Source organism: Balaenoptera physalus (genome assembly GCF_965194825.1).
Source record: "Balaenoptera physalus genome assembly, chromosome: 4".
Classification (NCBI taxonomy): domain Eukaryota; kingdom Metazoa; phylum Chordata; class Mammalia; order Artiodactyla; family Balaenopteridae; genus Balaenoptera; species Balaenoptera physalus.
Window position 1 is genome coordinate 73,709,538 of NC_138891.1, and position 27,714 is coordinate 73,737,251.

Consider the following 27,714-nt stretch of genomic DNA (forward strand, 5'->3'; position numbering starts at 1 on the left):
AAGTAAAAATAGAGCTACCATATGACCCTGCAGTCCCCATTCCTGGGCATATATCCAGAGAAAAACATGGTCTGAAAGGATACATGCACCCCAGTGTTCACTGCAGCACTGTTTACAGTAGCCAAGACATGGAAACAACCTAAATGTCCATCAACAGAGGAATGGATAAAGAAGATGTGGTACATATATACAATGGAATATTACTCAGCTATTAAAAAGAATGAAATAATGCCATTTGGAGCAACATGGATGGACCTAGAGATTGTCATACTGAGTGAAGTAAGTCAGACAGAGAAAGAGAAATATCATATAATATCCCTTATATACGGAATCTAAAAGAAATGATACAAATGAACTTATTTACAAAACAGAAACAGATTTAGAGACTTAGAGAATGAACTTCTGGTTACCTGGGGGAAAGAAGTAGGGGAAGGGATAGTTAGGGAGTTTGGGATCAACATGTACACACTGCTATATTTAAAATGGACAACCAACAAGGACCCTACTGTATAGCACAGGGAACTCTGCTCAGTGTTATGTGGCCTGGATGGGAGGGGAGTTTGTGGGAGAATGGATACGTGTATATGTATGTCTGAGTCCCTTTGCTGTGCACCTGAAACTATCACAACATTGTTAATTGTCTATACTCCAATATAAAATAAAGAGTTAAAAAATTAGAAAAGAAAAAAGAAACTTCTGGAACCCAATAAAAATATTCAGTTATTAATAAGGAGGTAAAAATTGATTGATAAAAGGAAGAACTGCTCTAATGCTTGGTGAGCATAGATCTGGACAAGCATCGTTAATTTTACCATTTTTATGTTTAGTGACTCTTAACTAAGCCTAATGTACCCCTGTATGCAGTAGGTATACTTGCCACCGATGGTTGTCAAGGGTGGGCTACCCTTTTCCTAGGATAGTTATTGCGTGGGCCTAGGAATCTCTCTTTCAGATTATCTTTTTCTGTGCTTGTACTCTGTTTTGTTTTGTTTTTTTTCTTTTGCTCTTTTTTTGTGATTTCTATACTTTTCTTCTGTATGAATCTTTCTGATTGATACCTTTTCTTTAGTTGTATTCAAAACTTTAAACTATTCTCATCTTGATGGAGCTATTTTTGTATCAAGGAGAATTTGCATTGTACGTTGATTATTCAAGTAGCTCCTATTTAGCAAACATCTTCTATGTTTCAAGGTTAGACCCTTATGTTAATTACTCTTGTATATATATCTTTTTTTCCAAACATCTCCTAAACACCTGACTTTTTGTCCTGTTTGATTTCTCCAGGTGTATATCTCTTTAATGTTCAAAACTGAGCATGTCTGAAACAATTCTTTTACTCCCTCAGTAAATGGCACTGCCATTGATGGTTAAGCCAGAAGGCGAGGAGTCATCCTTGACTTCCCTCCCCTTTTCTCAACCTCTATGTCTCGGCCACTACCCTTACCAATCCCACTACCATATCTTACCTATTCTAATAACCTCTAGCAAGTCTTCTTACTTCTTTCTTTACTTTCTCCAATCCATTCATCAGCCAAAATGATCTTTTTAAATACAGAGATTGGATTGTATCACTTTCTATTTAAAACACTTCCAATTATACTCTGAATAAAATCCAAAGCCTTTAATAGTGCCTGCAAGGCCCTGTGTGATTGAGCATAGCACAATACATTTGGCTTCACTGCATGCCCTCTATTCCTTCCTTTGCTCCTTCAGCTCTAACCACACAGGCCTTCTTTCAGACCCTTGATTACACCAGGTATTTTCCTAATTCTCTGTTCATTCTGTTTGTTCTTAGAATATTCTTTCCCCCTATTCTTTATATGATTGGCTCCTTCTCATAATTCCATTTGTCATAGCACTGTGACATTTTTTTCTTTAAACAACTTAACACAGTTTATAATTGTATGTTTATTTAGGTGCCTATTGGCTTTTTGTTTATTTAAGCCTTGCTCTAGAGCCTTATGAAACACATAGCTATATCCCTACATACAAGTGATGATTTAGAGTCAAATAACAAAGCTAGTAATAGCTAGGCTTCAGTCCCAGGTCTGTTGCCTTCAAAATCTGGATACTTTTCACTGGGAATATTTTGATGAGTGTTTAGTCTGGCAGTATTGATTTATACTGTATTCTTTTACCATAGCTATGGTGTCATTGCCTAATAAGCACAAGGTAAGTACCAATAGAGCACAGAAAACAAACATTGCCTTAGGAATTCAAAAGGAGGTAAATCATATTGCCAGGTATGAGGAAAAAATGCCATAGAGTACAATTGGGGCTTAACTGGAAACCTGAAGAATGGGTAGTCTTTAGATGGGCAGAGAGAAGAAATGACATTCTATAAAGAATAACAGAAGACCAAAGATAAGAGAGTTAAAATTTAAAAGCATCTTTTGGGTACGTTAAAAACTTACCTGTCCTCCTTGCTGTATTGCTACTTACCTTATGTTTGTTTATTAGGCAGTGACTCGATGGCTTTATGTTTTGTTTTAATACTATGTAGCTTTAACAAATGTATTTTGGTTGTACAGCACTTTTTCTAAAAATCATATTCCACGTCATCAGTGTGTAACTGCTGTGAGGGCCAAGGATATAAATTGTAGATAAGAGTCAGATTTTCTTTCTTGGTGAGGGGACTGTTTTACAAAGTACAAAAGGAGTCGCCTGATACTCTGATAATCAGTCATCTCCTTGCAGTTAGTATCTTCACTTTATTAATGACGAATCCATTGGGATTCTCTACTTCATTGATAATCTGACATATATACGTACATACAAACAGACAAAGAGCGAAGAGGAAAACTTTTTGGTAAGAGTAAGTTTTTATCTTTTAGGATCTATAGCTTGCCTGTTGGTCTCCAATGAAATACTGTTATGAGTTTTTCAGCCTGTATAGTTTGAACTTATATGACATAGGCTCTAAGTATGAAAAAATAATCTCCACATACATTTAGAATGACTTTAACTCCTAGCTCCTCCAGTTTTGCTAACTCCAAAGACAAGCAACAATTTGTTTTTAGAGCTTTACTACTAATCATTCTGGGGAATTATAATAAGAAATCAAACTTGGGCACTGGAAATACTATTTTAGTTTTTTGCTCCATATCCAGAAGTTACAAAATTTTGACACATAGTTCCTGGTCTATAGTTATAGACTCTCCTATGGACTGGGTGATAGACTATAATAGGAAAAAATGTGTGCCGGGCATCTAACCATGTTATATTTATTAGCTCTTTTAATTCCCATAAAGCCCTATAAAGTAGGCACTTTTACCATCCTTTTACATTACAGTTGAGTAAAATAAGGCACAAAAAGGTTAAGTAACTTGCCAGTTACAAAGCTGTTAAGTGATTAAGATTCATTCTAGCCCTTTGTAGAGGAGGAAAAACTTTTCCTCTACCCTTTTAGTTTCAGTAGCTGGGGCCTATGAATTAAACTGACAGAAGACAGATTAACAGAAGAAAATATTTTATTTTGCCTGCATACACAGAGCCAACAAAAGAAGGAGTTGGCTCATTAAATGATTAAAGTTAAAGGCTTACCTACCTAACATAGTATGGAAAAGGAAGTGGAGATAAAAGCCTTCTGTGGGAAAAATAAATAGGTTTCTTAAGGAAAGAAAAGTACATTTTTAGGAGAAAGTTTGTGATAATGTTTGTCTCTACAGTATGAGTGGTCTTTCCATCTTCTTCAAGGCCATAAAGCTCCCCAAGAGAGGAGATTTACAATAGCCTCATTTCCCAGAAGTTGCTCCTTTTAGTCAGATAAGGAAAGCTCTGAGAAGGCTTTTTTCTACATTTGTTGAACCTCAGATGTCTTCAGCGTAAAATAATCTCTGTGACAACTCTGGGGTTCCAAGTGGTCCCCACACCTTGAACACCTCTCAACTACACATTAAAGCGACCTCCCTTCACAAAAAAGCCCTAAACTCAAAAATGTTTTATCTCAGTGTTCCTCAAGTATAGTATACCAACTTCCAGACCTTATTTTTTGGTTCAGAAAATATTAATTATATTGATATTATAAAGGAAAAAGAGCAAAGGGAAAGAATTAAACTTATATTAAATGTATGTTCTGTTTCCCATTGGACATGTCTTAAACTTGTGAGGTATTTTTATTTCGTTTTTGTAAGAAGAAAAAAAATCTTTGAGATTGGTGTTACTGTCCCTAATCTTCAAGTGACTGAAGTCTAGAAAAGCTGAGAGGTTTGGCCAGAGCCACTTTTCTGTGTTTCAAAGGTTTAATTTAAATCTGAGTTGCAGAGATGGAGTTTTAACCCATCTTCTCATTTTATTTTCATAATTACTTTTGGTAACAACCAAAGAGAGTCTGGAGACTGAATGGAGAAGTTGTATTGGATTAGTGGCATTTCTTTGCAAATATATGTCATCTCTTAACATGGTTTTCTGTAGCAGGTTCCTAATTAATTTTTTTCAGTATCTTACTTTCCTTCCTATACCTTTCTGCCCTTTCCTAACTACTTAAAACAACCAGCCTGACTTCTTACTCAGAAACTTTCCATTTTTCTTTTCTAGACCAGTCATAATATCCATTCTCTGATACTTGTTGCTCTCAGATGTTAACTGTGTATTTAATTAATATATTTCATTATAAAGTATAAATGAGTTTTATTCTTCATAGTTGGGATTGCGAGTTTCAGAGAAATTGGGGGAGGTAAAATTTCTCCCCACTCTTCTGCCCTCTGCTTTCCTCCATCTTTTCACTTGAAGTGTGGAGGTGCAAACTAAGATGAGAAGTTGAAAACGGAATAAAATGCAGAAAGTTAGCTATTAAACATTTTCTCTCCTCTTAAAACCATACACATATTATTTAACTTACAGCCAATAGTTCAGAGACTCCCTAATATATTTCATGACAGGAAATATAGTTTGGTTCAGGAATTTCTGAAATGCTTAGTGGAGATTATCTCTTAGGTAACATTTTAGCTCTCTCCAATGGTAGCTTTCCTGAAATGAGTTGTGGTGTAATTTCTAGAAGAGGGGTGAAAATGACTTAGCAGAAAAAAAAGAAATGAGACTCTTCCTCCAAAATAAAATATAAGAAAGGGTACACAGGATGGGTATAAGGTAGAAATTGTTAGAGCTGAAAGTATGAATTGATTGAAACAAAAGGAAAAGATGGGAATCTCAGCTAGGTGAATGAAATGGAAGACTTAAAGGAAAAGTAACTTTGAGGAAAGTATTGAAGTATGTTCGGAACAGACAGACAGATGGTTATGAGGAATTATTAATAGTAAGTAAAGACCGTAAATATGAAAATCTGAACAGAGTGAACAAAATAAGTAAGGCACATATTTAAGAAATTATCAGGAATTGCATTTAGGTCTCCAATATCTTAAATGTTGACTATCTGAGACTGTAACTGCTTTGTAGTAACTTAGTTCTTAGGAAAGAACATTTTTTGCCTCACTATAAAATAAGGTAATGTGATCTTTTTACAGAAAGTTTTTAAATTTCTAAAATGTAGAATGTTTTAAATCACTAGGACTTTGGTTAATTCAGTTGGCAAAATGGCTGAAAACAACTAATAATGCACATGAAATACAATGAACATCTTATTAAAAGCATCAAACTGCTGCTAAGGCAGTAAGGAATTATCAAACAAAAAGTGAAGGGAAACTGGGAACTCAGAGAACTAAAGAATCACAGAAGTCACTTTTGTATAAGTGCAATGATGTACTGGCTTACAAGGGTCAGTTGAACTTTCAGGAATTTTACAAACTAGTTGTTAAACATGGTCATTATTTTTTTTATATATAAATTTATTTATTTTTGGCCGTGTTGGGTCTTCGTTGCTGCGTGCAGGCTACCTCTAGTTGTGGCAAGTGGGGGCTACTCTTATTGCTCTGCATGGGCTTCTCATTGCTGTGGCTTCTCTTGTTGCAGAGCATGGGCTCTAGGGTGCGGGCTTCAGTACTTATGGCATGTGGGCTCAGTAGTTGTGGCTTGTGGGCTCTAGAGCACAGGCTCAGTAGTTGTGGCGCACGGGCTTAGTTGTTCCGTGGCATGTGGGATCTTCCTGGACCAGGGCTTGAACCTGTGTCCTCTGCGCATTGGCAGGCGCATTCTTAACCACTGTGCCACCAGGGAAGTCCCAACATGGTCATTATTAAAAATAAAATTAGACAGGCTCTTTGATGGGGCTAATGGTGGACTCTGGGAGGGCTCATGCCAAGGAGTACGTCCCAGAACTTCTGCCAGTGTTCTTGTCCACGCGGTGAAACACAGCCAACCCCTGCCTCTGCAGGAGACCGTCCAACACTAGCAGCCATGTGGCTGACAGGGTCTTGGTGCTCCAGCTGGGTGTCAGGCCTGTGCCTCTGACCAGGGACCTCCTGGCTCCATGTAATATCAAATGGCGAAAGCTCTCCCAGAGATCTCCATCTCAACGCTAAGACCCAGCTCCATTCAACAACCAGCAAGCTACAGTGCTGGACAACCTATGCCAAACAACTAGCAAGACAGGAACACAACCCCACCCATTAGCAGAGAGGCTGCCTAAAATCATAATAAGGTCACAGACACCCCAAAACACACCACCGGACGTGGTCCTGCCCACCAGAAAGACAAGATCCAGCCTCATCCACCAGAAGACAGGCACCAGTCCCCTCCACCAGAAAGCCTACACAACCCACTGAACCAACCTTAGCCACTGGGGGCGGACACCAAAAACAACGGGAACTACAAACCTGCAGCCTGTGAAAAGGAGACCCCAAACACAGTAAGTTAAGCAAAATGAGAAGACAGAGAAACACACAGCAGATAAAGGAGCAAGGTAAAAACCCACCAGACCAAACAAATGAAGAGGAAATAGGCAGTCTACCTGAGAAAGAATTCAGAGTAATGATAGTAAACATGATCCAATATCTTGAAAATAGAATGGAGAAAATACAAGAAACGTTTAACAAGGACCTAGAAGAAGTAAAGAGCAAACAAACAATGATGAACAACACAGTAAATGAAGTTAAAAATTCTCCAGAAGGAATCAATAGCAGAATAACTGAGGCAGAAGAACGGATAAATGACCTGGAAGATAAAATAGTGGAAATAACTACCACAGAGCAGAATAAAGAAAAAAGAATGAAAAGAACGGAGGACAGTCTCAGAGACCTCTGGGACAACATTAAACACACCAACTTTCGTATTATAGGGATCCCAGAAGAAGAAGAGAAAGAGAAAGGGACTGAGAAAATATTTGAAGAGATTATAGTTGAAAACTTCCGTAATATGGGAAAGGAAATAGTCAAGGCCAGGAAGCGCAGAGAGTCCCATACAGGATAAATCCAAGGAGAAACACACCAAGACACATATTAATCAAACTATCAAAAATTAAATACCAAGAAAAAATATGAAAAGCAGCAAGGGAAAAGCAACAAATAACATACAAGGGAATCCCATAAGGTTAACAGCTGATCTTTCAGCAGAAACTGAAAGCCAGAAGTGAGTGACAGGACATATTTAAAGTGATGAAAGGGAAAAACCTACAACCAAGATTACTCTACCCAGCAAGGATCTCATTCAGATTCGATGGAGAAATTAAAACCTTTACAGACAAGCAAAAGCTAAGAGAATACAGGACCACCAAACCAGCTTTACAACAAATGCTAAAGGAACTTCTCTAGGCAGGAAACACAAGAGAAGGAAAAGACCTACAATAACAAACCCAAAACAATTAAGAAAATGGCAATTAAGAACATACATATTGATAACTACCTAAAACATAAATGGATTAAATGCTCCAACGAAAAGACATAGACTGGCTGAATGGATACAAAAACAAGACCTGTATATATGGTGTCTACAAGAAACCCACTTCAGACCTAGGGACACATTCAGACTGAAAGTGAGGGGATGGAAAAAGATATTCCATGCAAATGGAAATCAAAAGAAAGCTGGAGTAGCAATTCTCATATCAGGCAAAATAGACTTTAAAATGAAGACTGTTACAAGAAACAAAGAAGGACACTACATAATCATCAAGGGATCAATCCAAGAAGAAGATATAACAATTGTAAATATTTATGCACCCAACATAGGAGCACCTCAATACATAAGGCAAATGCTAACGCCCATAAAAGGGGAAATCGACAGTAACACAATCATAGTAGGGGACTTTAACACCCCACTTTCACCAATGGACAGATCATCCAAAATGAAAATAAATAAGGAAACTTGTTTTAAGTGATACATTAAACAAGATGGACTTAATTAATATTTATAGGACATTCCATCCAAAAACAGCAGGTTACACTTTCTTCTCAAGTGCTCATGGAACATTCTCCAGGGTAGATCATATCTTGGGTCACAGATCAAGCCTTGGTAAATTTAAGAAAATTGAAATCGTATCAAGTATCTTTTCTGACCACAACACTATGAGACTACATATCAATTACAGAAAAAAATCTGTAAAACATACAAACACATGGAGGCTAAACAATACACTACTAAATAAGCAAGAGATCACTGAAGAAGTCAAAGAGGAAATCAAAAAATACCTAGAAACAAATGACAATGAAAACACGACGACCCAAAACCTATGGGATGCAGCAAAAGCATTTCTAAGAGGGAAGTTTATAGCAATGCAATCCTACCTCAAGAAACAAGAAACATCTCAAATACACAACCCAACCTTACACCTAAAGCAATTAGAGAATGAAGAACAAAAAGACCCCAAAGTTAGCAGGAGAAGGAAATCATAAAGATAAGATCAGGAATAAATGAAAAAGAAATGAAACGATAGCAAAGATCAGTAAAACTAAAAGCTGGTTCTTTGAGAAGTTAAACAAAACTGATAAACCATTAGCCAGACTCATCAAGAAAACAAGGGAGGAGACTCAGATCAATAGAATTAGAAATGAAAAGGAGAAGTATACTGACGCTGCAGAAATACAAAGGATTATGAGAGACTACTACAAGCAACTATATGCCAATAAAATGGACAACCTGGAAGAAATGGACAAATTCTTAGAAAAGCACAACCTTCCGAGACTGGACCAGGAAGAAATAGAAAATATAAACAGACCAGTCACAAGCACTGAAATTGAAACTGTGATTAAAAATCTTCCAGCAAACAAAAGCCCAGGACCAGATGGCTTCACAGGTGAATTCTGCCAAACATTTAGAGAAGAGCTAACTCCTATCCTTCTCAAACTCTTACAAAATATAGCAGAGGGAGGAACACTCCCAAACTCATTCTACGAGGCCATCACCCTGATACCAAAACCAGACAAAGATGTCACAAAGAAAGAAAACTACAGGCCAATATCACTGATGAACATAGATGCAAAAATCCTCAACAGAATTCTAGCAAACAATCCAACAGCACATTAAAAGGATCATACACCATGATCAAGTGGGATTTACCCCAGGAATGCAAGGATTCTTCAATATACGCAAATCAATCAATGTACTAAACCGTATTAACAAATTGAAGGAGAAAACCCATATGATGCTGTCAATAGATGCAGAAAAAGCGTTCGACAAAATTCAACACCCATTTATAATAAAACCCCTCCAGAAAGTAGGCATAGAAGGAATTTACCTCAACATAATAAAGGCCATATATGACAAAACCACAGGCAGCATCGTTCTCAGTGTTGAAAAACTGAAACCATTTCCACTAAGATTAGGAACAAGACAAGGTTGCCCACTCTCACCACTATTATTCAACATAGTTTTGGAAGTTTTAGCCACAGCAATCAGAAGAAAAATAAAAGGAATCCAAATCAGAAAAGAAAAAGTAAAACTGTCACTGTTTGCAGATGACATGTTACTATACACAGAGAATCCTAAAGATGCCACCAGAAAACTACTAGAGCTAATCAATGAATTTGGTAAAGTAGCAGGATACAAAATTAATGCACAGAAATCTCTTGCATTCCTATACACTAATGGTGAAAAATCTGAAAGAGAAGTTAAGGGTACACTCCCATTTACCACTGTAACAAAAAGAATAAAATGCCTAGGAATAAACCTACCTAAGGGGACAAAAGACCTGTATGCAGAAAACTATAAGACACTGATGAAAGAAATTAAAGATGATACAGACAGATGGAGAGATATACCGTGTTCTTGGATTGGAAGAATGAACATTGTGAAAATGACTGTACTACCCAAAACAATCTACAGATTCAGTGCAATCCCTATCAAACTACCAATGGCATTTTTCACAGAACTAGAACAAAACATTTCACAATTTGTATGGAAACACGAAAGACCCCGAATAGCCAAAGCAATCTTGAGAAAGAAAAACTGAGCTGGAGGAATCAGGCTCCCGGACTTCAGACTACACTAAAAAGCTACAGTAATCAAGACAGTATGGCACTGGCACAAAAACAGAAATATAGATCAATGGAACAGGATAGAAAGCCCAGAGATAAACCCACACATACATGGTCACCTTATCTTTGATACAGGAGGCAAGAATATACAATGGAGAAAAGACAGCCTCTTTCCCAGTGCTGGAAAAACTGGATAGCCACATGTAAAAGAATGAAATTAGAACACACCCTAACACCATACACAAAAATAAACTTAAAATGGATTAAAGACCTAAATGTAAGGCCAGACACTATAAAAGTCTTAGAGGAAAACATAGGCAGAAGAGCACTCTATGACATAAATCACAGCAAGATCCTTTTTGACCCACCTGCTAGAGAACTGGAAATAAAATAAAAAATAAATGGGACCTAATAAAACTTAAAAGCTTTTGCACAGCAAAGGAAACCATAAACAAGATGAAAAGACAACCCTCAGAATGGGAGAAAATATTTGCAAATGAAGCAACTGACAGAGGATTAATCTCCAAAATTTACAAGCAGCTCATGCAGCTCAATATCAACAAAGCAAACATCTCAATCCAAAAATGGACGGAAGACCTAAACAGACATTTCTCCAAAGAAGACATACAGATTGCCAGCAAACACATGAAAGGATAACATCACTAATCATTAGAGAAATGCACATCAAAACTACAATGAGGTATCAGCTCACACCAGTCAGAATGGCCGTCATCAAAAAATCTACAAACAATAAATGCTGGAGAGGGTGTGGAGAAAATGGAACCCTCTTTCACTGTTGGTGGGAATGTAAATTGATACACCACTATGCAGGTTACTTAAAAAACTAAAAATAGAACTACCATATGACCCAGCAATCCCACTGCTGGGCATATACCCTGAGAAAACCATAATTCAAAAAGAGTCATGTACCCCAATGTTCATTGCAGCTCTATTTACAATAGTCAGGACATGGAAGCAACCTTAGTGTCCATCGACAGATGAATGGATAAAGAAGGTGTGGCACATATATACAATGGAATATTACTCAGCCATAAAAGGAACGTAATTGAGTTATTTGTAGTGAGGTGGATGGACCTAGAGTCTGTCATACAGAGTGAAGTAAGTCAGAAAGAGAAAAATACCGTATGCTAACACACATATATGGAATCTAAAAAAAAAAACAAAAAACGGTTCTAAAGAACCTAGGGGCAGGACAGGAATAAAGACACAGACATAGAGAATGGATTTGAGGACATGGGGAGGGGGAAAGGTAGGCTTGGATGAAGTGAAAGAGTGGCATGGACATATATACAGTACCAAATGTAAAATAGATCACTAGTGGGAAGCAGCTGCATAGCACAGGGAGATCAGCTTGGTGCTTTGTGTCCACCTAGACGGGTGGGATAGGGAGGGTGGGAGGGAGACGCAAGAGGGAGGAGTTATGGGGACGTATGTATATGTATAGCTGATTCACTTTGTTATACAGCAGAAATTAACACACCACTGTAAAGCAATTATACTCCAATAAAGGTGTTTTAAAAATAAATAAATAAATAAAAATACAAATCTAAAAAAAAAACAAAATAAGATAGATTTAAAACTGAATTGCCCAGAACTCCCCACTCCCCACACCCAGAAAAAAATTAAGATAGCAAAACCAGATGAAAAGGTATCCCCATGAACCTCAATATAAAAGCAGGTATAAACAAGCTGTCAACAGCTGTAAGACCCCATGATATCAGCATCTGTACCCGGAGAAGCAGTAGAAGAAGCCCAAAAGCCAATCTGTACTCATTTAAAAAACGAAGTTGATCTATTGAGAACTGCCTCTGAAACTATAAGGGTTTTTGCACAATCTACATGTGAATGCAAGGGATCTGCAATAAGGTGTGAAGAAGCTGGAGCAGTCTGAGCCTCATGACACAATTAACCAGCTATAGCTCCCTTTTAGTTCAAAGCCCCACACCAAGGAACAATTACTAGGAATAAAATCCAAATTGAGCAGGATAAGGATAATAGAGCCAAAGGATATAGAAAGTCCAGATGAGTGGGGGGAAAGAAAGCCCAGGAGATCTCAAAGGATATGAGATATATCTTTGAACACTTGACATAGACAGCAAAAGGGACTTCTAGAACTGTGGAGATAGAAAAGCCATCCTGATGCAATACTCTTATCTAAAAAAGTTCAGGAAAACTAATTTCTCATAAAAATGAACAACAGAAAAGGATCAAGATTGAATCCAATGGAAACCTATTTGAAAAATGAAAATAAGAATCAGAATAATGTCTCTACAATGAAAGTATGCTAGAAAGACATGCCCACAAAACAAATGAAAAGTATAACCTAATATTGCAAAACAAGTTAAAGGAAAATGATGAATATATGGAAGAACAACATAAATGAGTTAATAGAACTCAGGAAATTATTAGAAATAAAGACAAATTTTATTTCAAAAATTAAGTTTAACTCGAAGGAGCACACAATAGTTATTTAAAGCAAGTTGGTAAAAAAGAGGAATTTTTAAAAATCAAAAATAAAGAGTTCTTTCCCTTCCACATCCTGATCAATTTTGTATTAAAGCCGTTAGGTGAAGCATAGCAAGGTAATTATGTGCATTGCAGGGCTGGGAAGGTGGGGGACATCTATGGTAAACCGTTAGGACTTAACCATGATGAGGGCTTCCACACAGGCAACTTCCTGGTGTGAGGAGTTGGAGCCTGAGCAGAGTGAGATGGTTACACATGGGACTGCTCAGAGCCCAGTCTGGAAAGTAGATGGTACTAGAAGCAGAAGGCTAGTTACATACAGAGAGATTGATCAAATGAATATATATTTTAAGGGTAATGTTGTCTGTGATTTTCAGTGTTGGAGAAGAGAGTTATAAATATTGAAAGGGAGAAAACTAAATATAGACCATATATTATTAGATTAGAATTGGAGAAATTTTTATGAACATATTGTTTTCAGTTTACATAATATAAACCTATAGTTATAAATGTGTATCTATTTTACATATATATATGTAATCCCCTGGCTTTATCCACTGAGAAGGCCTGGGCTCAGTGCCACCCCAGTAGCAATGAGCACACCTAAGCCTCATCTTAGCTTCTAAATACTATTCCCCATCTAAATTACCAAGGCTGTTTGGATAAATAGCCTGTTCCAGGAGTGGGGCAGGGAAATATTACAGATTACTCTGTAATATTTTATGCCAGAAAGCAAGGAAGTGCTCAAGGAATGATGGAGGCATGTCAAAGGGCACATAATCCAATTTGAAAGGGTTCCCACTGGCCAAATTGGGAACAATTTGAACGTCAAATTGATGATAATAATACCTGATAGTAATCCACTGAATAAACTAAGATATCATGGGTCTTTACTAATATAAATAAATGAATTAATTGAAAGTTTGATGAGAATGGAGATGTGTACATGGTTTCAATAACTTGCTATTTGCAAATGGAAAAAAGAGTAATTTTGCAGTAGAGAGACCTGGCAGACACAACCTTCATCAAGTGCTGAAAGTTTAAAGCATCAGTAATGGGACAAATCAAAAATGTATACCACCTGGTAGGGTGCATTGAAAAGAACATACATCTCTTCTGTGACATTCCTGCCAAAGTTGCAGGACTAGTCATGTGGGAACATCAGACATATCTAAAGAGACATTCTACTAAATAATTGGCCTCTAATTTTCAACAGTAGCAAGATTACAAAGTCAAGGAGAGACTGAGAAACTGCTCTGACTGGAGGAGACTTTAAAAATATGACAATTTTAATGCCTATATGCTCTGATATAACTCATGATTTCGAAATGGATCCTTTTGCTATTAAGGACATTATTGGGGAAACTTCAGTGGGATGTGAGCATTAGATGTAGTAATGTATTAACATTGCTTTCTTGATTTTGATGGTTTTGTGATTGTATAAGAAAATATCTTTATTTGTAGGCATTACACACTGAGAATTCAAGAGTGACATCAGAGTAGCATGTTACTCTCAAATGGTTCAGGAAAAAGTTTGTGATTGCTTCAATCTTTAAAAATATATTAATTTTTAAAAAAGAATAAGAAAGGGTTTGAGAGTGACAGGTGTAGAAAGTAGGCAGAGAATATTCAACATGCATATAATAGGAGTCTCATAGGAAAAAACCAAAACAGTACAACAAAACAAATAATAAAAATATATAAACAAGAAAACTTTGCTAAAATTAAAAATAATAATAATTTAAGCTACATATTGAAAGGACAATCCAGGTACCTAAGGTAATAACCATCACTGAGAAACATTCTAATAAAATTATTGGAATTAAGAGAAAAAAATTTGGTGAAATTCCAGGCCCCCAAAAAATGTTTTTTAAAGAAAAGAAAATGAGGTTGTCATCAGAACTTCATCAGCCATCGTTTATAAGAGAAAATGGAGTCAACATACTTAAGAATCAAAGAAAGAAACTGTGACTCAAACAGGCTTGAAATATAAAGACTGCAATCAAATGTATCAACAAAGAATTAGGATGATATTGTTCACATAACCCTTCCTGAGGAGAAAGAACACACTTCAGACACCAAAAATGGAAGAGATGCTGACATAAAGACTCGTGTTAGTAATTAAGATAGTTATAAGGAAAAGAATGTATAATATGAAAAAACTGTATGCTATGACAGTTTGGAAAAAATTCAGTTATCAGAAAATGGGGGTAGAATTGTAGATAATGTGAAAATAGAAGGACTTGCCTGGTGGTGCAGTAGTTAAGAATCCAGCTGCCAATGCAGGGGACACGGGTTCAAGCCCTGGTCCGGGAGGATCCCACATGCCGCGGAGCTACTGAGCCTGCGCTCTAGAGCCTGCAAGCCACAACTACTGAAGCCCGTGCACCTAGAGCCCATGCTCTGCAACACGAGAAACCCGCGCACTGCAACGAAGAGTAGCCCCCCCTCGCCGCAACTAGAGAAAGCCTGCATGCAGCAACGAAGACCCAACGCAGCAGGATAAAAAAAAATAGAATAAACTTTCTGATTGCTTTGAAGTTATTAATATAAAAGGATAATATTTCAAATTAGATCTGGGGAGATTGCTCATAGTAGGGGGCCGAAAGCCAAACCAAGAGTTATCATTAGAACAACAGAATAAAACTTCCTAATTTTATATTTATATATTTACTTTTATAAATATTTAAATTTTATTTAAATATATTTTATTAAGTATATATAAATTTTTATAAGTGTTTTATAAACATATTTATTAAAATATAAATTTTATATAAATATTTTATATATTCATATAATATGATCCCTTGTTTAGGAATCTAATGTGCGTGTGTGTGTGTATATATATGTGTGTGTGTGTGTATATATATATATAAATAAATTTAGGAAGGCTTGTCCTTGTGTGTGTGTGTATGTGTGTGTGTATATATATATGAACAAATAGACTGCACAGTGAAACTGTGTTCCAGTTACTATTACTTCATAACCACCCCTAAAGCTCAGTGGATTAAAACAACAATCATTTTATGGATTCACTATGTTAGGAATTCAGCCGGAATTTTGGCTTGGATGGTCCTTGTGGCATAGACCGAGGTCACTTAATGGGATTCAGCTGATGGGTGAGCTGCTTTGGAAGGTCCAAAATGGCTTCACTCCCCTTGTCTTGGGACTTCGTTGGCACCAGCTAGAAGTTTGGGCTCAGAGAACTATCACATGAGCTCTGAAGAGTGGTGCTTTGAGAGTAGTTGGACTTCTCACATGGTGTCTGGCTTCCTCCAGATCAAGCATCCCATAAGAACCAGGCAAATGTTCCATGGACTCTTCTGATGTAACCTAGAAAGTCACATATGATCGTTTCTACCACATTCACTTGCTTACAATTGAGTTATAAGACCAGCCCAAATTCAAGAAGGGGATTAGACTCCACCTCTTGTTCGAGGAATGGCAAGGTCACATAGTACAAGAACATGTGGGATGCCAGGCATCTTTGGAATATATAATCTGCCACAAGCTATGTGTATAAAAGTCATATATATATATATATATATATATATATATATATATATATATATATATATATATATTCAACATATGAACATAAAATGTAAAACATAAAATAGAATGAATAGAACTGGAGATTACACAACTTCAATTGTATCAAAAGTTAATTCACCTTAATTGTTACAAGAAAACAATTTTCAGATTTGCTAGTAAAGCAAAATCTAACCCTATGTAGTATCTTGTTGTAACAAAGAGATAGAGGTTAGAAATAAAAGAACCATATAGCTATAAAAAAAGAATGAGGGACGTCTGTATATGCTGCTATGGAGCATTCTTACTATTACTGCAATAAGACTACTTATTATTAAATAAAATAAGCAATGTGGAGAAATGTATATGTTACTGTTTATTAAAGAAGGAGGAACAATACATATATGTGTGTGTACATATACGTATAATTATAAAATATATGTATAGTTTAAATATACATATATTAAAATAATATAGAATAAGTGTAAACATATTTGTATGTTACATATATGTTTACTTATATTATTAAAAGTGGAAGGATAAACATTTCTTTAAATGTTTATAATGATGAGGACAGAGTAGGGTAGGGAGAGAGGGATATTCTTGTTTGATATCCTTGTTTTATAGATTTGACTTTGGAACTGTTTTACCTGCCTATAAAAACAATGAAAAATGTAAAAAGCAACCCCTAAAAATTGAAGTTGAAAATTAAAATGAACAAATGAACCTGGATGTATATCCAGCTGGCAGCCTTAACACCTAGGAAGGAACTATTCCCAGTGACTTTAAAACAGTATTCAACTGTATATTCCTAATAGGCCATACTCCAAAGATAAAAAGAACTAGGAAAGGTAGTTAATTGTTTTTAGTAATCATGTCATGGTTGTAGTTTTGGTGTTATTTTAAGACTGTTGTGAATATAATATGGGTTAAAACAAGTAAGTCATGATGGGTCCTCTAATTCTGTTATCCCCAGTGTCTTGAGAACCAGGATTCTTCATATGCAAGGAAGCATATAAAGTAAGAAGAGATTAAGTAAAAACCTAATGGCCCTAATTTTTAATTAGAAGAACCAGTATAAACTAAGGATTCACTTCATATTTTTAATCTTTATCTTCATCCATTGATCTGTCTGTATCTTAGCTGTGTCTACATAGACTAAAGATTTGCCATGAGTTGATAATTGTTGAATTGTCAAGGATTCATTTTTACCAATCAGTCTACTAATGTTTATACTTTAAATTTTATATTATATTTTTAAAGGACAATAAAAAATATTTTATTACATATTATTGTGAGCATTTAAATATTTCTGAGTTTTTTGATGAATTGTTGCTTCAGTTCCTTAATCTTGGTATCCAGAAAACAAGCTTGATGACTGTGGTGAAAGGAAGAGTAACTCAGCAATAATCATGTTTACTCTTACTCTGTCTCCTTAAACTACACACGCTCCAGACAAGATACTTGCTCTTGCTATAAGACTGGTTTTATAACAAAATCTAATGGAATCTGACTTGTCTGTTAGTTGTTTATTGTAAATAGAGAAAAAGGTATAAGTGTGTATAACCGTGTAATTGCAGTATTTTTTAAAAAGTGCTTAAACTTTTTGTTATTAATAGGTTTTGTAGCTTTTAATGTATGATATAAAAATAGTCCATCTTCAAAATCATACTTGTTTTTGTATAAAAAGTATCTTAAATAAAATGTTTATTCCTTCAGATTGCTTTTGTGCATCTTATTTTAGCATTTTGAAAATTTATAAATTATAAAATGAGTTGAAGTAAATTTAATTTCATTTATTAACTTATTAAGGCATATTTTTCGCATATTATTGACCCTGCACAAGTTCTATAATTCGAAAATATAGGATTAGCTGACTTCTTCACAGAAAAAAAATCAGTAAACAAAGCATCTAGTATAAATTATTTTAGGCTTTTTTTAAGTATAAAAATTAGAATAAATCCTACTTTTTAAAATTTAGTTAAATTCGACAGTAAAATTGATACTGCTATTTGATGCATGGAAATTGTCTTTTATTAAATGTGATACGAACTTTAAAATAGCATACTGAAAACACTATTTTCAACCAGTTCTAATTCATGGTACACTTAGAGGTTGTTAAGTTTTAAAATTTGCATATTGGGCAAAATCTTGTATAGATTACTCTTCTAAGGTTCTGACCACATTTAATCAATGATAAGACAGCTTACATATTTTTTTTTTCAGCTTACATATTTAATACTTTATCTTCAAGTAACTTATTTTTTTAGAATATAAAATATGAATTTATTTCTCTTTTTTCTTCCATCAGAATACAGTCGTTTTGAAGCCAAAATACATGACTTACGGGAGCAGATGATGAATAGTAGCATTAGTTCAGGTTCAGGTTCTCTTCGAACTAGCCAGAAGCGATCCCTCTATGTCAGGTAAATTTTTTGAATTTCTAATTATTGCAGTCTTTGTGCATGCATGCAGATTCTTTCAGGTTTTTCACCATGACTTAGTTTTACTATAGAAAAGTGTATTGCAAACCAAGGAAATGTTTTTTTATGATTGATTTCCTGATAGTGTCTTTCAGGTGTTGGAATATTATTATAATTTTATTAATGAAAGTTATATAACCTCTTGAATAATAATAGTATGATAAAGGAAGACAAAATAAATACAAACCAGAAAATTTTTTAAGTTGATATTTTACTGGGTGACTAGTGTAGCTTGATATGTCATACCATCCAACACTTCTGTTTACCTGTATCTTTTTATAATAAAGTATTCTTCATTTGAGTAACATTTAATTTCTATAGTAATTTCCACCAGTTCTTCTGTTTTCACGGCAGTAATTTATCTCTGCCTACCTGGATAGTGTACACCTCTAATTTGTGAGCATTTCTAGGGTCTCGTGGAGTAAATCTTGTTTCAGTATCCTTCTCTTCAGGCACCCCATTTAGAGCTTCCTCTGCTCTGCTAAATTTACCGTCATCCAGAACCATGTTAAACTCTCTTTCCTCCTTCTTGTCATCTCTCTTTTGTATTTGTTTTTGGTGGTGGTGGTGGTGTTGTCATCATTTTAGTGAGTTTCAGGATGGAAAGGAAATACAAGCATTACCTCAGAGATTTTGCAGGTTTAGTTCCAGACCACTGCAATACAGTGAATATCACAATAAAGCAAGTCACGAATTTTTTGGTTTCCCAGTGTATATAAAAGTTATGTTTACACTATACTGTCGTCTGTTAAATGTGCAATAGAATTATGTCTTTAAAAAAAATACATACCTCAATTTAAAAATATTTTATTGCTAAAAATGCTAACCATCAATGAGCCTTATGCAAGTCATAGTTTTTTTTTTTTGCTGATGGATGGTCCTGCCTCCATATTGATGACTGCTGACTGATCAGGGTGGTGTTGCTGGAGGTTGGGGTGGCTGTGGCAGTTTCCTAAAAATAAGACACCAGTGAAGTTTGCAAACTGACTGATTCTTCCGTTCATGAACGGTTTCTCTGGAGCATGCAACGCTATTTGACAGCATTTTACCCACAGTCAACTTCTTTCAAAATTGCACTCAGCTCTCTCAGATCCTGCCGCTGCTTTATCAACTAAGTTGATGTAATATTTCCATCCCTTGTTGTCATTTCAATAATCTTCACAGCATCTTCACCAGGAGTGTGTTCACATCTGTAGTTACTTCCTCCGCTGAGGTCTCAAACCCCTCAAAGTCATCAGTGAGGATTGGAATCAACTTCTTGCAAACTCCTGTTAATATTGATATTTTGACCTCTTCCATGAATCACCAATGTTCTTAATGGCATCTAGAATGGTGAATCCTTTATGGGAGGTTTTCAATTTACTTTGTCCAGACCCATCAGAGGAATCACCATCATAACTAGTAAGTCTTGAAAGTCAAACATGGGCTACAGAATGAAAGTTGTCTTAGCAGGCATGAAAACAGCATTAATCTCATTTTACACTTCCATCAAAGCTCTTGGGTGACCAGGTACGTTGTCAATGAGCAGTAATATTTTGAAAGAAAAAATTTGAGCAGTAGGTCTCAACAGTGTGCTTAAAATATTCAGTAAACCATGTTGTAAACAAATGTGGTGTCATCCAGGCTTTGTTGTTTCATTTCTATAGCACAGGCAGAGTAGATTTAGCATAATTCTTAAGAGCCGTAGGATTTTCAGAATGGTAAATGAGCATTGGCTTAACTTAAACTCACCAGCTGCATTAGCCCCTAACAAGAGAGTCAGCCTGCCCTTTGAAGCTTGGAAGCCCGGTGTTGACTCCTCTCTAACTATGAAAGTTCTAGATGGCATCTTCTTCCAATATAAGGCTGTTTTGTCCACATCAAAAATCTGTTGTTTAGTGTAACCACCTTCATTACTTATTTAGATCTTCTGGATAACTTGTTGCAGCTTCTACATCAGCACTTGCTGCTTTACCTTGCACTTCTATGTTAACGGAGATGGCTTCTTTCCTGAAACCTTATGAACCAACCTCTGCTAGCTTCGAACTTTTCTGCAGCTTCCTCACCTCTCTCAGCCTTCATGGAATTGAAGAGAGTTTGGGCCTTACTCTGGATTACACTTTGGCTTAAAGGAATGTTGTGGCTGGTTTGATCTTCTATCCAGACCACTAAAACTTTCTCAGTATCAGCAGTAAGGCTGTTTCACTTTCTTATTATTCCTGTGTTTACTCAAGTAGCACTTTCAATTTTTTTCTACTTAGCTAACCGTTTGATGCAAGAAGCCTAGTTTTTGGCCTATCTTGGCTTTCAACATGCCTTCCTCAATAAGCTTAACCATTTCTAGCTGATTTAAAGTGAGAGACCTGTAACTCTTCCTTTCATGTGAACATTTAGAGGCCATTGTAGGGCTATTGGCCTAATTTCAATATTGTTGTGTCTCAAGGAATAGGGAGTCCCAAGGAGATGGGCGGGAGATGGGGAAGGGCCAGTTGGTAGAGCAGTCAGAACACACACATTTATCAATTAAGTTACCATCTTATAAGAGCATGGTTTGTGATGCACCAAAATGATTACAATAGTAACGTTAACGATCACAGATCACCATAATAAATATAATAATAATGAAAAAGTTTGAAATATTGGGAGAATTACCAAAATGTGACATAGAGATATGAAGTGAGCAAATGTCGTAAAAATGATACCAATAGACTTGGGATTACCACGGGGTTATGCCGTCCCAACACAGGGTTGCCACAAAACCTTCAATTTGTAAAAAAAAAACAAACCACAATATCTGGCAAGTGCAATAAGGTAAAGCACAATAAAATGAGGTATGCCTATAGATACATGTAGCCAATCTGCCATAGTTAACCAGAAGTCTTATGGTTCTTTTTAGTAAATGTATTTTTAATTTCAAAAGTAAAAATAAAGTTAAGGCTACCAATGACTACATACACTATGGTACCTTTTTATAAAGCTCTGAAACAGGTAAAATCATACATAATTACTTAGTCATCCATATGTGTGTGATAAAACCAAACCAACAAAAAAGGGTAAGGAGCAAGGAAATAATAAACACTGTATTCGGAACGGTGGTTACCTTCTAATAGTGCTTAACTCTTAATCTGAGGGAAACAGGATCAAGGGGAAAAATACATAGGTGAATATAAGTTACTGATAAAAGTTTTGTGTATAGTCTTAGGTTGGAGAGTAGATTAACAGGTGTTCATTATATTCTTATGATTAATAGCTCAAATAAGTATTCCATGAGTTCCTTTTTTTTATTAATCAGAGTACTAAAAGACAAAGTTTAAGTGCTAACATAGGGAGTAGAGATTGTGAGTGATTTCTTCGTTGCTCATCGGTAATATAGTTGTGTTGATTTTGTAATTCAAAAGATTAATATATGATAATAAAAATGTTGAGATGTAGTATTTTCCCTTTTCTGAATATCCTGTGGCATTTGTTCTACCTCTTAAGGTACTTTATTTGCTATTTTATATTCTGTTTATTTGTATCTTCATCATCTTTGTCATCTGTATCTTTGCCATATCTACTTAATTACCTTTTTAAATGAATATTTAGTAAATTACTAACTATATCAAACCTTTGTATTATTTGAAGTTAACTATATTTTTCCAGTAGAAAGACGTTTCCTTAGTATTCAGAATTTATTGAAGTAATGACTTCACATTTATATCATTTATAATCTTTATCTTACAGTTGTAGAATTCTTTCTTCAAATAAAATCCAATGTATTGGATATGTTTTAATATATGTTTAAGTAAGCCTTCCCACTTTTGATTCTCACCTACTTCCTTCACACTGTTAACCACTGAAAAGTCTTGAAAGAACACATTTGAAAACCATTAACTAGTTCATTCATTTAGCCATCAAATCATTTCACCCCTCTTCAGTTTTACTTCAAGAGATAGAGTCTTAAAAGTTGGGTAGCATGAAAAGGAATATGATTTGTATCCTAATTTCCCATTGCCAAATTAGGACAAAGGAATGAATAAATTGTATTATAAATGTAATTCTTGGGATCCTTCCTGTACTCTTGTTAGAGGTTTTTTGAATGTAAGAATTTAATTTGTCACCATTCTAAAGCAATTATACTCCAATAAAGATGTTAAAGAAAAAGAATTTAATTGTTTAAATATTGTACACTAATTAAGTATCAGGACACAATTTTCTTGTTATCAAATTTTAAAATATACCTGACATTTTGCAATTACTATATTAAATTGATACAGTATTTTTTCCAAAATGGTTGGCAGCTGTTAAAGTCATCATATCGTCATCTGTAGTTAGTTTTCATCATTGTTATTGACTCTGAAAACCCTATTAATTATAGTTTTATGAACAAATGAAAGGAATAGTTAACTGGGAAAATAATCACTCTGTTGATCTAGTCTTAAAGTCCACAAATGATGAATCAGATCAATCAGAGAATTTGTTTACCCAAGTGTGTCTAGTCAAAATAAAGAGAAGAGTCTCTTTTAATATTTACTTTATTAATTTAGAACAACTGACCAGATTTGTCTTCATTTTAGAATTCAATACAGGTTGCCACTGGATTGTACTAAAAGTATTTTTTTTAATTTCTCATACAGTATTGAGAGAAATAAGGTAGTATATCTATTAACATAACAAGTTAATTTTGCTGTTTCTTTTTAGTCTCATTGTCTTCTTGTATTGGGTTGGCCGAAAAGTTCGTTCGGGCTTTTCTGTAACGTCTCACGGAAAAGCCCAAACAAACTTTTTGGTCGACCCAATAATATAGCGCAAAATTGAGCTTGGCATTATTCTGCCTACCATGGTACATTGTTTAATTATCTACCCAGATTATATATATATTTTTAGGATCCTGTTTATTTAATATTCATAATATCATTATAAGAAATAATTATGGACTTTTTTCTTCTTAATCTAGGGCCCTTTTTGATTATGACAAGACTAAAGACAGTGGCCTTCCTAGTCAGGGATTGAACTTCAAATTTGGAGATATCCTCCATGTTATTAATGCTTCTGATGACGAATGGTGGCAGGCCAGGCAGGTTACACCAGATGGTGAAAGTGATGAAGTTGGGGTGATTCCCAGTAAACGCAGGTAAATATAAGTCTGTTACAGTCTTACCACTTGAAAATTGGACAACATAAATAATTGCTGTTTCTTTAATTTTCTTTTACTGAAGTGGTGATTTTATGCTCGGTTTTATATATTGTGTTTCACAACCATTTAATTTTATTCACCTTATATTGTAACCAATGACATAGTAAGAGAATATGATGCCCCCAAATAGAAATTTCTCTAAAGCTCCTACTGGTTGCTAAAAACAAAATGAGTATATTTTAAGTCACTGTGCCATATATCTATACCAGTGGAGGGAGAGAGAATTAAAAGCCTCTGTAGTTTTCCCATGTAGATGGTGTTAAAACCTAAATTTCCAGGGGTTTTGATTGTGTGAATTGCCTCCTCTAGACTTAAAAAATTAAAGCATTTTAACTAAATGCAAAATTTTTAGAAATATCTAAGAATGTGTTTCACATCTCTGTTTTCTTGTTTAATTTAAAAGTATCCATGCATTCACTGCTCTTTCCTCTTTGCTTTTAACTGTTTATTGTAGTGATTCACTCACTGGTACATACTTACCACCTAGTGGCAAAAGTGGTTAAGTGCAGATTGTCTTTGAAAAGGGTGATCCCAATTTAGAACCCCTTCAAAGGTCAATGAAATGCTATTCAGTGTCTACTTCTATGGGAAAGGTATTAAAACATCAGTTCATAATTTCCTCAAAAGAGCTTATTTATGAGATCTGATTCATCCAAATCATTGCCTAAAACTTAAAAGTTTTAAGATAGCCAGTAAAAATTGTCAATGAAACATTAATGTTTATTATAGCCAGTTAATTCACTTCAAGTCAAGCTTATGACGTAATAAACTTGTTCTTTTCTTATTAATAAGTTGGACTTATACTTATTTTGTTAAGAGTCTCTAAAATCGATACTTATGCCAAATCATATGCCTGTTTATAATCCTCTCTACCTTATCTATATTTGTACACCTGTTTTTAGACATTGAAGAGTAGAAATGTTAAGATATTGCCTAGGTTTGTAATTGTGGTTTTGGAATTTATGACTGTTGTTGGCTAGATCCATATTTTTAGCAAGATCCAACTATTTGGCTGGATCTTACATTTGGTGGCAACTCCTCTTTTAGCAATGCAGCCCTCAGCTGCATAACTTTTTTCCTGGAATAGAATGTAGTATACTTTAAATCCAGAAATGCTTCCACTGTGCCTTGTTGAGTCAGTAGAAACCTCACATCTTAAATATCAAGGTCAGAGTTCCTAAAAATTGTCTTTATCCCTTGGAGTCTTATATCTTGCAAAGGTTTTACATGTGCTTGCAACAAATGAGAAATACAGCTGACTTTGGTGGAAAGAGATATTTTTCATTTTGTGTATAAAAATTCTGTGAGGTTGGATTTTGAAGCCAGAAGTGATAAAAGAGATGAGATATACCTTGAGACCTCTACAGATCCCCAAATTCATGAATAATATTATAGAATATAATTTTCCTTCCATAAAATGCAGTATGAAATCCCAACCAATTATGCCATTTCATTCTTCAGTGTATTCTAAACTTGTATTTTCTTGAATAGAATGATATCTTTCTTAGACCTCTTTATGTCTAATAATAGCACAAGGAATTGTAGTTCCTACAGTTCTTAGCTTTCTTTTGGAAACAGTGTTGACAAATAAACACAATTGAAGTCACTCAACTATTTAGCGAGCAAGATAATGATTAGAAAACAAAGCCATTTTGAGTTGTAAATGTTTACCTCACTAAATGTTAGTTTTTCAGTGCCCTCAGTAAGTGCCTAGGCAGAATTATAAATTAATTATTCATATCATGGACCCTCAGGATTGCTCTGGAACAGAAAAAGCAAGTTTTAAATCCATGACTGCTAGGGTTCTTCTGTACCCATGGTAAAACTGTATAGCTAGATAATAAAAAATAAAGATAAGCATTTATTCATAGGCTGTTTCGGTACGTTTTTCTGCTATATACTAATATAATTGCTATGTTGAAATCAAGGATTTGTAAAGCTTAATTTATATGAAATTTTGCAAAATTCATATTGGTGTTACAATCTACACAATTGTAGATTGTACATTTGTTGTAGTTTTGTTTGCTTGCTTATTTCGAAGGTAACATTTTTAACAAGGTTTAAAATTCAAAAGATTTAAAAGCTATACAGGCTGTCTCTTAACTCTGTTCCCCAAGCACCCATTTCACCTTCTTAGGGATAACTAAGGTTACCAGTTCTTCTATATCCTCCCAAAGATACTTTAAAACTGTATTTTGGGGACTTCCCTGGTGGTCCAGTGGCTAAGACTCTGCACTCCCAAAATAGGGGGCCTGGGTTCGATCCCCGATCAGGGAGCTGGATCCCACATGCCGCAACTAAGAGTTTGCATGCTGCAACTAAAGATCCTGCATGCTACAACTAAAGATCCCACATGCCGCAACTGAAGATTCTGCATGCCGCAACTAAAAGATTCTGCTTGCCACAACTAAAGATCCCACATGCCACAACTAAAGATCCCACATGCCACAACTAAAAGATACTGCATGTCACAACAAAGATCCTGCGTGCCTCAACTAAGACCCAGCACAGCCAAATAAATAAATAAATATTTTCTTAAAAAACCCTCTATTTCGTACCCTATAATTGGTTACTTTATGTATTTACACAAATATATCATTGGAATTAAGCTTAATTTCTTTTATTTCCCTCCTTTTTATTTTCAAAAATTTCAGAGCTATAGAAAAATAAGAGAAATGCAAGAATAGTACTTAGAACACCCACATATCCTTCACCTACTTTCATCAGTTAATATTTTACCCCATCTGCTTTCTCTGTAACACTGAGTTTTTAGCATATGTGTTCCATGCTAATATAACATTTAAACAACAAAACAAATGGAAACCTGGAAAACAGCTAAACTCAGAAGTGGTGCTTCATAATTTCAGTGTAATTATGGAGTAGAGTGTATATATAAGTACACATACTTGTACTGTATTTTGATATTTCACAAGTGGTTTTGTTTTATAATAAAATGAGCCCTGTATTTCATTTCTCATAATTTCTTATAAATTATGGGATTCAGATGACTTCTGAAGGCTTTAGAATATAAAAATGCTCCATATTAAAGTCTCAGTTCTGATGATTTCTAGTTAGAGCTTTAGATATGTTTATTATACTTAAAAAATAATCTGTGCTTTGCCAGGGTTGAGAAGAAAGAACGAGCCCGATTAAAAACAGTGAAATTCAATTCTAAAGCCAGAGGAGATAAAGGGGTGAGTATGTGAAATCTATTATTTCTAGAAATTAATAATTGAAGGTAATAGGCCTTTTCATAATTCTTGTTTGAGGCACATTATTAAAATGAGAAGGATTTTGCCATAAGAATTAACTATCAACTGCTCTTGCTGTGGTGGCCTACAATAGTAGATATGCTAAAGTAAACAATTTATTAACTTAAAGCATCCATTTCACAGATTTTTCCAAATTATCAAAACTGTCATTTGATATATTCTTAACAACATACTTTTGGTCGTTATTTTTATAAATGAAATGAATTCAGCCTTCACTCAGATGAACAATTAACTATAAATGTGTGTCACCAGTATTAGTCATGAAGCTAATAATACATCTGAGAAAATAGGCCTTCCCAAAACTATTAATTAGTTCATAATGTAAGTTTACGGGTTTTTGCAAGCGAATTTATGGAAATTTTCTTATTTTTTCCCCATTTATTGCTAATATTACTCATTAATAAAATCCATCTTTTAAATGTTTAAATCAGTATGAATTTTTATCTTAAGGGAATAAAGAAAGGGACAGTCAAGAGGAGGACTTT

General features: G+C 35.0%; 1 protein-coding gene across 15 annotated transcripts in view; it reads left to right on the forward strand.

Moving 5' to 3' along the window:
• The window catches only part of DLG1 (discs large MAGUK scaffold protein 1), a 288,004-nt gene that overhangs the window by 215,191 nt on the left and 45,099 nt on the right, over positions 1–27,714 (forward strand). For all 15 annotated transcript variants that reach the window (XM_082458548.1, XM_082458540.1, XM_082458549.1 and 12 more), the window contains 3 exons: positions 18,631–18,745; positions 23,718–23,894; positions 27,082–27,151. In XM_082458548.1, the coding sequence (XP_082314674.1) occupies positions 18,631–18,745; positions 23,718–23,894; positions 27,082–27,151 (362 nt within the window). The remainder of the gene's footprint in view (positions 1–18,630; positions 18,746–23,717; positions 23,895–27,081; positions 27,152–27,714) is intronic.